Source organism: Leptonychotes weddellii, chromosome 4 (assembly GCF_054177405.1).
Source record: "Leptonychotes weddellii isolate Sample4059 chromosome 4, ASM5417740v2, whole genome shotgun sequence".
In the NCBI taxonomy this organism is placed as follows: Eukaryota; Metazoa; Chordata; class Mammalia; order Carnivora; family Phocidae; genus Leptonychotes; species Leptonychotes weddellii.
The window spans coordinates 45941701-45956787 of record NC_138372.1 but is presented as its reverse complement, the minus strand read 5'-3'; the positions used below and the strand labels follow the sequence as shown (position 1 = coordinate 45956787).

At 38.4% G+C, this 15087-nt stretch overlaps 1 protein-coding gene across 2 annotated transcripts in view; it reads left to right on the top strand.

Moving 5' to 3' along the window:
• TM2D1 (TM2 domain containing 1) overlaps nucleotides 1-15087 on the top strand; it is a 43774-nt gene that overhangs the window by 13313 nt on the left and 15374 nt on the right. For both annotated transcript variants that reach the window (XR_014144512.1, XM_081817001.1), the window contains exons 3-4: nucleotides 999-1107; nucleotides 7187-7278. Coding sequence is in view for 1 of the 2 variants with exons in the window: in XM_081817001.1 (XP_081673127.1) it covers nucleotides 999-1107; nucleotides 7187-7278 (201 nt within the window). In the remaining variant the exon portion in view is untranslated. The remainder of the gene's footprint in view (nucleotides 1-998; nucleotides 1108-7186; nucleotides 7279-15087) is intronic.

The window sequence follows — 15087 nt, the reverse complement described above, 5'->3', positions numbered from 1 at the left end:
TTACACAATAAGGCTAAAAGGCTTCAGGACAGCTCCTGCCTAGCACATAGTAAGCTCTGTATTACTTCCTCTTATTATGTCATCTGGGATAGGAGTAAAGATCAAAAATGCTAAATGCTAAAATGGTATTCTACATCAATTTCTAGAGGGAATAGAGAAACAAATATATTTGGAATAAGTAATCTGGGTGGGGGACGCCTAGCTGTCTCACTCAGTAGAGCATGTGACTCTTGATCTCGGGGTGGTGAATTCAAGCCCCACGTTGGGCATAGAGATTACTTTTTTTTTTTTTTAAAGATTTTATTTATTTATTTGCGAGAGAGAGAATGAGAGACAGAGAGCATGAGAGGGAGGAGGGTCAGAGGGAGAAGCAGACTCCCTGCTGAGCAGGGAGCCCGATTCGGGACTCGATCCCGGGACCCCAGGATCATGACCTGAGCCGAAGGCAGTCGCTTAACCAACTGAGCCACCCAGGCGCCCCCATAGAGATTACTTAATAAACAAATAAAATGAACAAACAACTTTTAAAAAAGAAAATTATTTAGAGTAGATGAAAAGAATCTTAGTTTATAGTAACTGTCTTCTGCAAGAGTTAATATAAACTGAAAATACTATCAGATCATGTTAAATTTAATGAATTACCCGATGAGTTACCAACAAAAATTTGAGAAGTATTCTTTACCCTAGAGATGAAGTAAAGGGCAGTAATACTGTGCAATTCTTCCCTTGTCACCTTTGTCGGAGGCAGAAGATTGAACTAGAAGGGTCATGCATTGAACCCAATGTGACAATTCTTATATTTTTGTGTTGAGACCACTATATCATATTATCCTTTGTTTAGATATTCCTATCTAAAGTCTCATGTTAGGTGTTATATTGGGAGGTGGTGTGTTATAATTTTGTATTTTCTTGTGCTTTTTGCTAGTCTTAAACATGATTACATACCTTTTCTGCAGAAAAACAGTGGTTTCTTGCTTTTTTTTTTTTCCTGCCTTTAGTTCCTTGTTTTCCAGCACCCAACATAACTTGTAAGGATTTTGGTGGCAATGAAACACATTTTACTGGAAATGAAGTTGGTTTTCTCAAGCCTATATCTTGCCGAAATGTGTAAGTCCATTACTGAAGCTAAATTTTTAGGTTACTTGCCTATGTTGTATCTTGACTACATAGAATAAAGAGATAAAAAGTTAATTTATGGGGAAAATACTGCACTAATATAATTTATCTTTTTTGCCTTTCTCAGAAAACCTCTATTTTAAGTGTGCATATTGTTAATATAAATGCAATTTACCACCAAGTAAAGCACAGTAGTTCACTATGTGGGATAGATAAAGACTGTGAATAGCCTCATGCCATGTTAACTCAGTCAGTTTATGCCACTAAATGAGTTATAAAAAATTCTGTTTTTAAAATTTGGGGGATTTCTAGAGTGCAAAAAAGGGATCATGTAGTTTTAGTATTAAAAGAATGTTGGGATGTCTAGGTGGCTCAGTTGGTTAAGATCTGACTCTTGGTTTTGGCTCAGGTCATGATCTCAGGCTGATGAGGTTGGGCTCTGTGCTCAATGTGGAGTCTGTTGAGATTCTGTCTCCCTCTCCCTCTTTCTCTCTCTGTCTCAAATAAATAAATCCTTAAAAAAATAAAAGAATGTTAATTATTAATCATTTGCATATTAAGGGCATTCTGAAATTTGGTTTCATTCTTTGTAATAGGTATGGATGATGAATGGTTAAACAGAATTTGAAAATTCATTTGGGACGTTAAGACAAGTGGCTTTATTTTGTTAGGAGTGTTCTTTGTTTAAAGGACTTCTAAGTTTGCTTTTTATTTTTGCTGTAGTAAAGCTAACATCTTATATTTCTGCCTTGTACTAAAAACATGATTTAGTTTTACCCATTCTTATTAATTGGTGGCACTATACTTTTATCTCTTAACTGTACATTGTTCCATTTTATTCGATGGCTCCTATTTACAGTTGTATCAAGAAATAACCACTGTTTGGCTTCCTTCCTTTCTTTCTTTCTTTCTCTCTCTATCTCTCCCTCCCTCCCTTCTTCCCTCCCTCCCTGCCTCCCTCCCTCTCTCTCTCTTCTTTCTTTCTTTCTTTCTTTTAAACTATTTAGCTATTTCTACCAGTTCTGTTAGAATTCCTAGAAATTACTAGTGGAGTCTTATTTTTCTTTTGACCTTCCTTCACTGAGTTAATGAGAAGCTTTAGATTCTGTCTTGCTGTGTAATCCTAAGCCAATCACTTAAGCTTTTTGGGTTCCAGGATTTCTCATTAGTAAAGTAAAAACTGCTAAAAGGAATTACTTCTCAAGTACTTATATATGGTTTAGCCAAGCTTTGAATTTATGGATTGATATTTCTTTTTTTTTTAAATATTTTATTTATTTGTCAGAGAGAGGGAGAGAGTGGCCGTGCACAAGCAGGGGGAACAGCAGGCAAAGGGAGAAGCAGGCTCCCCGCTGAGCAAGGAATCCAATGTCGGACTCGATCCCAGGACCCTGGGATCATGACCTGAGCCAAATGCAGACACTTAACTGACTAAGCCACCCAGCGTCCCTGGATTGATATTTCTACCATAAAAATTCCAAATGACTACGAATTTATTAAGTGCTGATCTAAGACATCATAGGTTATAATATAACAACTTAGAAAATCAGTCATCTGTTGAGAACAGCTAACCCCTCAGGTCGGACTTAAAGGTTTATATTACCTGTAATGGTAACACCACCATGGTCTGTTACTCAATTTCCAAGTTAATTCTGATTTTTCTTTCAGTGTCTATGGGTAGATTAGGCTCAGTGTGACTGAGCTGTACTAATCATGCTCACAAGACACTGATGTCAGTTATCAGAAGAAATGTAATTATCAGGGAGACCAGATATTCGCAAGTATACTGGCCAATTTATTCCCCTCCTATAGTAAAATCTACAATTCCAAAATAGAATTTGCTTAATGAGCATTGAATCAGAACAAGGGGAACTAAATTGATGGGTAAATTTAATGATAAGTCACAAAATTAAGATTACCCCATAAATAATTTTCTTAGAATATTCAGTACATGCCTACCGAAGAGCCAGCTCACTGACAAATTCTTACTCATTGAATGTTCCTTTCCCAGTTCACATATTTTCCTTCTCCTGTTAGCATATTCTTTTTCAAAATGTATATAATATTGATACTTGATGAAAACTCCCATCTTACTATTGCAGATATAGTCATTCTATTATGTATTCTCCAGCAACTGAAGTCTGGTAACCATGTCTGATTGATCACCAAGCCACACACCTATTTATACTAGCCAGCTGTTTTAGTTGGAGCAGACTAACGGCTGCAACAGATGTCTTTAGAATTTCAGTGGCTTAACACAATAAAAGTTACTTCCTCCTCACATCATGTTGGCGAGGAGGGCTGGGTGAGGTAAGGGGAGTGATTGTTGCTCCATGCAGTCATGCAGGAGCCTTGCACCTTTCATCTCTGGCTTTGCTTCCTCTTGTCCTCAGAGTCCTTTCCATTCAGCCAGCAGATGGGAAACAGGGAAAGGAACCCCGGGTAGGTGTGTTTTATGGATCAGATCTAGAAATGGCATACATCATTTCTGTCCTCATTACATTGGGCAAAACTCAGTTATGGCTACACTTAACTGCAAGATGGGCTAGAATATGTAACTTCACTGTACGTCCGTGAGAAAAAGGGCAGTGGCTCAGTGAACAATTTGACAGTCTCTGCTGTGCCACCCATTTTCAGGTTATTCTTTAGGGTGATCTAAGATATAGATAATTGCGTTTCTAATTTCATTACCCTTTCCAGCCAAGCTTTTTGAAAGGCTTGTTCCTATAATACTTACTTTTTATGAATTTTTCTGTTTAATGGAGTCCAGCTTTTGGCCATGCTGAAATTCACCAGCAATCTTTGTTCTATATCAAATGGATCTTTATAGTCCATATCTTAATCTTTCTACAGCTTTGGCATTTCCTTCTCTTAAAATTCTTTCCTTGACTTCTAGTATAAAACACTCTTCTATTTTCTTTGATACCTCTTCTTTTGTTTTTTCCTTAAATCTTGATATCCCCAAGATTATATCCTTGTCCTATTCCCTTTTTCATTCATTCACCCCTTTGGCTTTTCTCACCATCTTTATATATATTAAGGTCCCAAACTCAATCTATCATCTTCTCCTTCAAGTCATCTCGTTCTTTGTCTTAGTGAATGGCACCTGTCCTACTCAGTTTCTTAAGCTGAAACTTTGGAGCATTCTTGGCTTCTCCTTTCCCCTCATTTCCCACATTTAGCATGGTTACTTCTGCTTTCTTAGTATTTCCCAATTTTGTTCACATTTCTCTCCTGCTACTGCCCAGTAGGTTATACCTTGAGTTTCTACAAAGCCTACTAATTTATTTCTCTATTTCTAGTCTGGTGCCCCATTCCAGGGTAGATGGGACACCACTGCCCTCAGCATAAAATCTGACATACTTTCAATATTAGATGCATAAACAGATCTCTGGTCCATCGACCATCTCCCTCAACTCCCCCCAAATGTCCTAATTGTGAGTGAAATGCAAAAAAAACAGGATTGTAAGACTGACATAATCAGATTTGACTTTAAAGTGAAAACTCCAGCTACCTCTCTGTTTCTTTACTTACCTTTTGAAGCAAAACTCCTTCGAAGAGTTGTCTAATACTCCTGTTCTTCATTTTTTTTCATTCCAGGCTTTTTTTTTTTTTTTTTTTAAGATTTTATTTATTTATTTGACACAGAACCAGAAAGAGAGAGAGAGACAGAGCAAGCACAAGCAGGGGGAACGGCAGGCAGGGGAGAAGCAGACTCTCTGCTGAGCAAGGAGCCCGATGTGGGGCTCGATCCCAGGAGCCTGGGATCATGACCCGAGCCGAAGGCAGCCGCTTAACCAACTGAGCCACCCAGGCGCCCCTCATTCCAGGCTTTCTTAAGCCTGCTCTGTTTGGTCTTTTTCCTGTACCACATCACCAGAATTGCCCTCGCTAAGGTCATTAATGAACTCCTTTTGATTAAATTTAGTGGTAAATTCTCAGCCATTACTTAAGTAATCTGTCAGTCACATTTGGCACAATTGATCACTCTGTTCTCCTTAATACAGTGTACTGTCTTCCCTTGACTTCCAGTATACCACACTCTTCTAGTTTTACTTCTTCCTCACTGTTAGCTTTTTCTCAGTTTTTTCTCTTCTTGATCGCTTAATATTGGAGTATCTCAAGGTTTAGTCTGTGAATCTCTCTCTCTCCCTCTTTTTTTTTTTTGACAGGGAAATGTCCTGGTTTAAAATACTTCCTACATGTTTGTAACTTACTAATTTATATCTCCAGCCCAGACTTCTCTCCCTAACTCTAGACTTGTAAATCCAGCTGTCTTTTGAACAACTCCACTTGGATATCTGATAAATATCTCAAACTCACATGTCCAACAATGAAATCCTTAACATCCTTCCAGGACTAGTCTACCCTCAGCCTTCCCCAACTCAGTTAATGCTAGCTTCATCCCTCTAGTTACATAGAACAAAATCTTTAGCTTTATTCGTATTCCTTTCTTTTTTCATTCCCTAAATTGAATACATCAGGAAATCCAGTTGTTATACTTCACAATATTTCCGGAATCTGATTACTTCTCAGTATTTCTTTTGCTATGACTCCAGGTCAAGCCACTATTAATTTCCATCTGGATTATGGCAAGAACCTTCAGACTCCTTTGTCCTTGTGGTAGCTTGCATTTGTTAAACAAATTCATCCCTCTCAATCACTATTAACTGGGTGGTGTATACTTTCCACTCTATTGATTTGGGGCTTGACCATATAATTGTATTTGTCCTATGTAATGCTAGCAGGTATGAAACAAGCAGGGGCTTAAATGTGCTTGTGAGGTTTAGCTCTCTTCTTGAATCTTGGTGATATGTTCTGAAAAGAACTTGTCCCAGGTAAATGCTATACCTTCAGCTGGGCCCTAGAAAAACTTAAGAGGAACTGATTTGAACTAAGTAAGTAACTTGGATTCAGACTGACCCAAACTTTAGCCTGAAGCAGCGTCTCCTGGCTGAACCCACCCTAGATCAGCTGAACCACAGGCAATTGCAGTCTACAAGTATGAGGATAATTGCTTATTGTTGTAAGCCACTGAGGTTTAGGGTGGTTTATTATACAATGTTACTGTGACAATAGCTCACAAGTACTCCCCTACAGTCTATTTTCAGCAGACATCTAGAGTTATTTTAAAATCTAAATCAGATCATATCACACGTCTACTTAAAATCCTGGAGTAGTCTCCCATATCCTTCAGAGTACAAAGTCTTTACAGCGGTATTCAAGGCCGTACATGATTTGCCCTCTTTGCCTCTTGTCATCTCTGTGACAGCTCCTACTATTCTTCTGTTCTCTAATTCCACTCCTGCTATACTGGCCGCCTTTATAGACCTCAAACATGTCAGGTATGCTGCGCTCACCGCAGCAGTTCTTTTGCCTGGGATGTTCCCCCTAGAGGTGTGGCGTGCTGACTAACTCACCTCCCTCGGGTCTTTGCTTATATATCACTTTCTCAATGACGCCTACTCTTATTACCCTATTTATATCTTAGATCACCCTTGTCTGTACCTCTGGCATTCTGAATTCCCTAAATGACTTGCTCCACTTCTTTTTTTAATAGCATTTATGACTTTTTTTAAAAGATTTTATTTATTTGAGAAAGAGAGAGCACGAGCGGGGGGAGGGGAGCAGAGGAGCAAAGGGAGAGGGAGAAGGAGACTCCCTGCTGAGCAGAGAGCTAATGCAGACTCAATCCCAGGGACTTGATCCCAGGACCCTGAGATCATGACCTGAGCTAAAGGCAGCCACTTAACTGACTGAGCCATCCAGGTGCCCCCATTTATGACTTTCTAACATAATATATGATTTAGTTTTAAAATGTTTATTGCTTGTTGCCTATAGATTGAAAGCTCTTTAGGGGCAGGGATCTTTGTTTCTTTTGTTCATTAATATATCCCAATAGCCTAGAATAGTGCCTGGCATGCAGTAGCTACCCAAAAGGCATTAATTAAATGAATGAATGGATGAATGAACAAATTAACGAATAAGTGATAATTAACACTTTTGTTTCCTAAAATGTTTACATGTTGGAAATACATGTATATAACACTCAGGTTCTAATTTTGTACAGAAATGGCTATTCATACAAAGTGGCAGTTGCGTTGTCTCTTTTCCTTGGATGGTTGGGAGCAGATCGATTTTACCTTGGATACCCTGCCTTGGGTGAGTATGTTTCATCAAGAAAAAATCCTTGTCAAACTTGTATTTCAGGTAAATATACCTGTTCTTCCCATTTTATTTTTTTAGAGATTTTTTTTTTTAAGATTTTATTTATTTGCGAGAGAGAATGAGAGACAGAGAGCATGAGAGGGAGGAGGGTCAGATGGAGAAGCAGACTCCCCGCTGAGCAGGGAGCCCGATGTGGGACTCGATCCCGGGACTCCAGGATCATGACCTGAGCCGAAGGCAGTCGCTTAACCAACTGAGGCACCCAGGCGCCCCATTTTTTTAGAGATTTTATTTATTTATTTGAGAGAGAGAGCACAAGCAGGGGGAGGAGCAGAGGGAGAGGGACAAGCAGACTCTGTGCTGAGCACAGAGCCCAACTTGGGGCTCAATCCCAGGACCCTGACATCATGACCTGAGCTGAAATCAAGAGTTGGACACCCAAGCGACTGAGCCACCCAGGCACCCCTAAATATACCGATTTTTATAGATTAAATCTTTGCATACTATTAATAGTTAGAAGTTCCACGTAACGAGTTGAATAGCTAATGTTCTTCTGTGAGTATAGAGCTAGCTGTTAGCTCTACAGTTCAACTTGGGTAAGGAATATTGACTTTTCCTGTATTTTCATCTTTATGAAAACACACGCAAAATAGTATAAGCACTTCCTTAGGACAGTAGGCTTGAGTTGTCATTGTTAGTACCGGGAACATAGTGGACATTTAATAAATATTTTATGAATAAATGCGTATCTCTTCTATCCTTCTAAAAATATTTGCCTTCTACCTGAACCTCTGTCAGTGTTCCCTTGGGAATAGAAGCTTTCTTTCAGGAGAAGCTTGGGTTGGAACTATGGCAACCGGCATGAGCTGGTGTGGAGCCTGCCTTCTGTTAACCTTAGCATCCCCCCACACACACGTTCCTTCTAGCTGTAATCTTCCCATTTCCATAGTGACTAATGCTTGTGAAAACCATTTACATTTGATGATAGCTTTTGTTTAAACAATACTTTTATATGCCTGCCCTTAGTTAGGCCTTACAGCTCTCTGACTTTATCATCCTCTTTAAATCTTCTTTACCAGGTAGGGAAATTGTCACCAGAGAGGTTAAGGGATTTACTCACCCTAGAGGCCGTGTTTTATTCTGTGACATATTTGTTGTTATCATCCTTGTTTTATGGATAGGGAAATTGTCATGAGATTAAGAGATTTACCCAAGGACACTCTGCTAGTGACCTGAATTTGAACCCAAATTTTCTGGCTCAAGAGATCATGCTTTATTTACTGTAGTACTCTGCTTCTATATTAGCCCTTTACTGAGCAAAATTTAAGTTTCTCAAGGCTCTGCTTTCCAGCTAGCAAGGCTAATATTCTTTCCATGTTGCTACCCACCAAAGATCAAAGAGGAATCTTTAAGGTGGTGGTAGTGGGAAGTATGTTTCTGACAGCCTTACCTGGAACTCACAGATTTGTTCAGTTAATAGACATTTATTCTACATTTACTATCTGTTAAGTAAGTAACTAAGTGCTCTGGAAATGATAATCATAGTTTATATTGGTTAAAAAGGAAATAAATATGTTGGTGGGTCCATTTATGATACAGCTATTACAGAACCATGACAAAGTGCTATGAGAGCACAGAAGAGGGACTGATTTAGTCAGCCTTGGGGTGTGAGGGAGGACTTCTTAGATGAGGTGACATTTGAACTAGGTTTTGAAGGATGAACAGATTACAGAGATTGAGGACATTACACAGAACAGCATGTGCAAAGGCACTGGGTGTGACAGAGCATGTGTGCACGCTGAGAGAATGGTGGATAGTTGAGCTTTTGCTGTAGGAACGATAATGGCAGGAGATGAAAAGTGACTGCAGAGCTAGTCTGTGGTCAGATTATAAAGGTCTTTGAGTGTCTTGTTATGGAGTTTGGACTTTACCGTTTAAACATCAGAAGCCATAAAAGTTTTTAAGCAGAGAAGAGTCATGGTCAGACTCATATTTCAGGAAGATGCTACTGGAGGAATTGAGGGAAATGGCTGAGAACAGAGAAGGACTGGTGGCAGAGAAAGGTGGAAGGAGATTGATGCCGTCTGTGGTCCTGGCCTGAGTGACAGTGCAGCTCACTTTCCTACCATGTGTTAGAGCAGCCGTACCTTTCCCTACAGCAGAAAGCCATGTGATCTGCACAGAAGGCCTCGGAGTTGCTAAAAAAGCAATCCTTTAGTCTAACTCTCTTTTTAGATGATGTCTGGCTGTCTGGCTGCTGGCTGGCTGGCTGTCCAGACAGAGAAACCAGATTCATAATGAGAAAGTAAAATGATATGGTGATGGTAAGAATACACCTGAAGCCTTCTGCCTTTATCTTCATATTTTCTCCGTGTTCTCTTTACAAAGACAGACTTATGTATATATGTTGGAAAGATTTCTAACTTTTAGTAAGTTTTTAAAAGGTTAGGAGGAAAGGGGAAACACTGTTCTTTAGAACAGTTTATTCTGTGATGATTTTGAATAGTAAATCTATTTTATATATTTGGCTTAATGAGTGACTTTTTGGCTTCTTGTGATGTGTGTCAGATGAGCTGTCACGTCATATGTGTAAGTTAATGTGTTTGTCTTACTGCAGCACGTAATAATATGTCGGCATGTATATTGTGAATTTTTCTTCCTGCAAAGTAAAGCTCTGGGTTATAAAGCTCTGTGTAGTGGCTCTGGTTAGTGAATGTTTGTTTCCTGCCACGAGCTGCTTTTCCCTGGCCACCGCTACTCCAATCTATTATGAGCTTAAGTCAAAGAGAACCTTTCCCTTAGAGGCTGAGATTCCATAAACTTGTAAGTGCAATTTTTTTTTTTTTAAAGATTTTATTTATTTGACAGAGAGAGACACAGCGAGAGAGGGAACACAAGCAGGGGGAGTGGGAGAGGATGAAGCAGGCCTCCCGCGAAGCAGGGAGCCCAACGCAGGGCTCGATCCCAGGACCCTGGGATCATGACCTGAGCCGAAGGCAGACGCTTCACGACTGAGCCACCCAGGCGCCCCTGCAAGTGCAATTTTTAACATTCAACATTATGCTACAGTGTAAAGGTTTTGTTTTGTTTTGTTTTTAATCGTTAAATAACTTACTGTATTTTTTTTTTAAAGATTTTATTTATTTGTCAGAGAGAAAGACAGAGAGCACAAAGCAGGGGGAGCGGCAGACAGAGGGAGAAGCAGGCTGTGCAAGGAGCCTGATTCAGGACTTGATCCCAGGACTCTGGGATCATGACCTGAGCCGAAGGCAGATGCTTAACTGACTGAGCCTCCCAGGCGTCCCGATAACTTACTGTATTATTACAACAACCTTTGGATGTTCGTTAGTTCAACAAATATTTTTACTGTTGGCCTAAGATACAACTTTCTCAAGATTGTTAAGTCTGTCACTTCTCATTTGCCTGCTTTCCAGCTTCTTAGTTTTTGTTGCTATTGTCTTATCTTTTATTCTCTTTGTTCTATTGGGTTTGTGGACTTTAAAAATTCCTTACCATCTTTTAGTGGGGTCTTGGAGTGAGAGGAGCTAAGTAGGCATGTCAAAGTCATGATCTTTAACTGAAAATCCTCTTATTTCTTTTAAGCATTCAAATATTTTGATTGTATCTTGCATTTAAGCTGTCTTAATGTTTAGGATTTTGATATGTTTTATTAACTGACCTAATATGTAAAGTTAAAATGTTTTTAAATTTTACTATTTTAAATGCTTTTAAATTAAATTTTAATTTTTACTAAGAATTCAAGGTTAAAGAATTTTGGTATTTTTGATTAAAATGATTATCATTGTAGTCCTACCCTTACTACAATGTTGACTGGAATGGAAATAGTTATAGATGGAGCCTAACATTCTATTCTTTTTTTTTTTAAGATTTTATTTATTTGAGGGGCGCCTGGGTGGCTCAGATGGTTAAGCGTCTGCCTTCAGCTCAGGTCATGATCCCAGGGTCCTGGGATCGAACCCCACATCGGGCTCCTGGCTCAGCGGGGAGTCTGCTTCTCTCTCTCCCTCTGCTTCTCCCACTGCTCATGCTCTCTCTCTCTATATATCTCTGTGTCTCAAATGAATAAATAAAATCTTAAAAAAAAAAAGATTTTATTTATTTGAGAGAGAGGAAGAGAGAGCATGAGGAGAGAGAGCATGAGCAGAGGGGGGAGGCAGAGGGAAAAGCAGACTCCCCCACTGAGGAGGGAGCCCAATGTGGGGCTCGATCCTAAGACCCTGGGATCATGACCCGAGTTGAAGGCAGATGCTTAACTGACTGAGCCACCCAGGTGACCCTGTTTTTCTTATAATCTTATTTAATCTTCATGCTTATGAGAAGCAGTGGTAGCTTTTTAAATTCTTCCTTAAACTCTTTATGACCATTGGAATTTTATAAGAACAGAATAAATAATATCAATCATGCAATATGAAACTTGCTTTTTCTAAGTAGTTTAGTGTTGAATGTGATAGTTCATTATATAAATTTTACTTCAGGATTAAATAAGGGAAATGTGTTGGGGGTGAGACTGAATAAAATTTGATAAGATCTAAAAATTCCTTTAAGAAAGTTTAAAAAAATTTTTTTTAATTTAAAAATTTTTTATTTTTTATTATTTTTTATTTTTATTTATTTTTTTAAAGATTTTATTTATTTATTTGACAGAGAGAGAGTTAGCGAGAGCAGGAACACAAGCGAGGGTGTGGGAGAGGGAGAAGCAGGCTTGCTGCCGAGCAGGGAGCCCGATGCGGGGCTCGATCCCAGGACCCTGGAATCATGACCTGAGCCGAAGGCAGACGCTTAATGACTGAGCCACCCAGGTGCCCCCAAATTTTTTATTTTTAATTAGGGGCTTGAACTCATGCCCTGAGATGAAGACCTGAGCTGAAATCAAGAGTTGGATGCTTAACCGACTGAGCCACCCAGCCACCCCCAAATTTTTCTTTTCAGATATTTCAAATTCCTTTTTAGCCCATGACTGTGATTTATATATAGCTTTATTTCCTTTAATTGATTTTTTCCTCAGTATGCAAGTGCTACATTAACTAGAAACTTTTTTTAATGAAACCTTATTTTCCTAATAATATTCTCTCTTTGTATTCTTAACTGTTAACATCTGTAATTTTTTTTTAATATGCAATAACTAGCATATTTTGTTTTGCCCAACTGTAGCATTAAAAGATTATGGATTCCCAAAGATAATAGCTCTTTTGGAGCAGTTAACGGGAGAGATACTCTTTTCATAGTGGTATTCCTTTTAAAATGTAAATACTTTCTTATTATGAGAATAACAAAGTGTTTTTAAGCCCAAATCTTAAAAAATCTTTGGTTATATTATTCCTTTTTTTTTTTTTTTTTTTTAGTTTGAAGTTACCAGTTTGGACTGGTATATAATATCCACAGATCATGGGACAAATAAAGGAATTTATAGGTTAAACTGTTCTAAGATTTGAAAGCTCTCCTTTAAAGGTATAGGTACAAAAAGAAGAGTGATAGCTAATTACCAAATCATTCTAGAACACCTGTGGTTTGGGAAATAGCAACTTCAATATGCAATAATCTACATTCTCTAAAACAGTTATGCAGACAGCAGTATTTGCAAGATTCAACCTGTAATAAAAGAAAAAAAATACCAGAATTTTTAAAAATACCCCAAATTAATCTCTGTTCTTTTTATTTTATACCCATATAAATCCTTTGATTGAATTCATTTTTTTTTTTTAAAGATTTATTTATTTATTTGAGAGAGCGAGTATGAGAGAGTACATGAGAGGGGGAAGGGTCAGAGGGAGAAGCAGGCTCCTCGCTGAGCAGGGAGCCCGATGCGGGACTCGATCCAGTGACTCCAGGATCATGACCTGAGCCGAAGGCAGTTGCTTTAACCAACTGAGCCACCCAGGCGCCCTGAATTCATGTTTTTAAAATATAAAGTTTAGGTTACTAAAGTATAAAGTATACTCAAAACATGAGCTTTATTAATGTCACCTGGCAGCATAATCTTTTTGAAAGAATATATAATAGTAATGGTTCAGTATAAAAATAGATCCTTTTTTATTAGAAACACTTTTATTTGGAATTTTAAAACAGATTTTAAAATCTAAAGCTGATAGTCCTTTTCAAATAAGAAGTTAGTAAATAGTGTCTGTACGAAGAGACACTTTTTTATTTGGAAAAAAAATGTCAGTCTACTTTTGGTAGTTCACAAATAACCTCACTTTTTAAAAAACTGGTATTATGCTCAAAATAATGAAATCTATAAGAGTAATAGTTTGTATTGGTTTTAATAAATGCTTTAGAATGTATGCCACTTTGTGTTGTTCAAGTTGATCATTGTTTGCAAATAAGATAATTTACTCTTGATAGGGTTTGTTCCTTCAGTAGTCATATTGACTAGGCATGGGAATGATCCAACAGTGACTTCCCGTTGCTCATGGAAGGGAAGGGGAAGACAGATAAATAAAAATATATAAGCCGTATCATGGGATATGTGCAATGCTGAAAGTTAAGGGCAGGGCTGGGGAGCATCAAGGAATATTATTAAATTCATCCTGGGGACATTAGAGAAGACTTCTAGAAGTTTTAAACAACTCTTAGAGGTTAGCTAGATGATTGGGAACGGGGTGGGGAGTGCAGAGGAGGAGTCAAGGTAGAGAATAGCATAACACATATAAATGTAGAGATGGCTGAGGAGACTACAAGAGCACTGCACATTGGAAGGGATCTTCAGGTAGTTTGGGAGTAACCCAGGCAGAAGGAATTTGCATGATAAGAGACTAGGTTAGATGATCCTACTATATAAAGAATGTAATTTATGCCATCTACATTTCTCAGTGAATAATAATTGTAGGAATAGGTGAAACAGTGGTAGGAGACATAATGGCTGGGCTAACATTTCAAATGTTTGCCACGTACCATGTACTATTCTAAGTTTTTACTTTTTCTCATTATCTCCTTTAACCCTTAGTGTCCTTATTTTCATAAAATATTTTTATATTTTGAAAGCTATAACAAGTTTAAGATAGGAGTATTGGCAACTTCCATTATTAAACTTATCCTTTATGTTACATTTGCAGAAATAGGTGGACCACAGTTAATATTATAGGTTTGGAGTGAAACAGGATATAAATCACTGTAATGATTTTAAACTTTGAATTTTTTTTCAAGGTTTATTTTATTTATTTGAGAGAGTGAGAGAGAGCACAAGAGGGGGTAGGGTCAGAGGGAGAAGCAGACTCCCTGCTAAGCAGGGAGCCCTATGCGAGACTCAATCCCGGGACCCTGGGATTATGACCTGAGCTGAAGGCTAACCAACTGAGCCACTCAGGCACCCTCAAATTTTTTTTTAATAATCAACTTAGTTCCAGGGCGCCTGGGTGGCTCAGTTGTTAAGTGTCTGCCTTCGGCTCAGGTTATGGTCCCAGGGTCCTGGGATCGAGCCCTGCATCGGGCTCCCCGCTCGGCGGGAGGCTTGCTTCTCCCTCTCCCACTCCCTCTGCTTGTGTTCCCTCTCTCACTGGCTCTCTCTCTGTCAAATAAATAAATAAAAATCTTTAAATTAAAAAAAAATGATCAACTTAGTTCCTTAATTTTTAAGCAGCTTTATTGAGGTACAAATGATATACATTAACATGCATATTTTTTTTATTATTATGTTATGGTAATGACCATACATTACATCATTAGTTTCTGATGTAGTGTTCCATGATTCATTGTTTGCATATAACAAACATTGCATTGTTTGCATATAACACGTCTGCTCCATGCAGAACGTGCCCTCTTTAATACCCATCACCAGGCTAACCC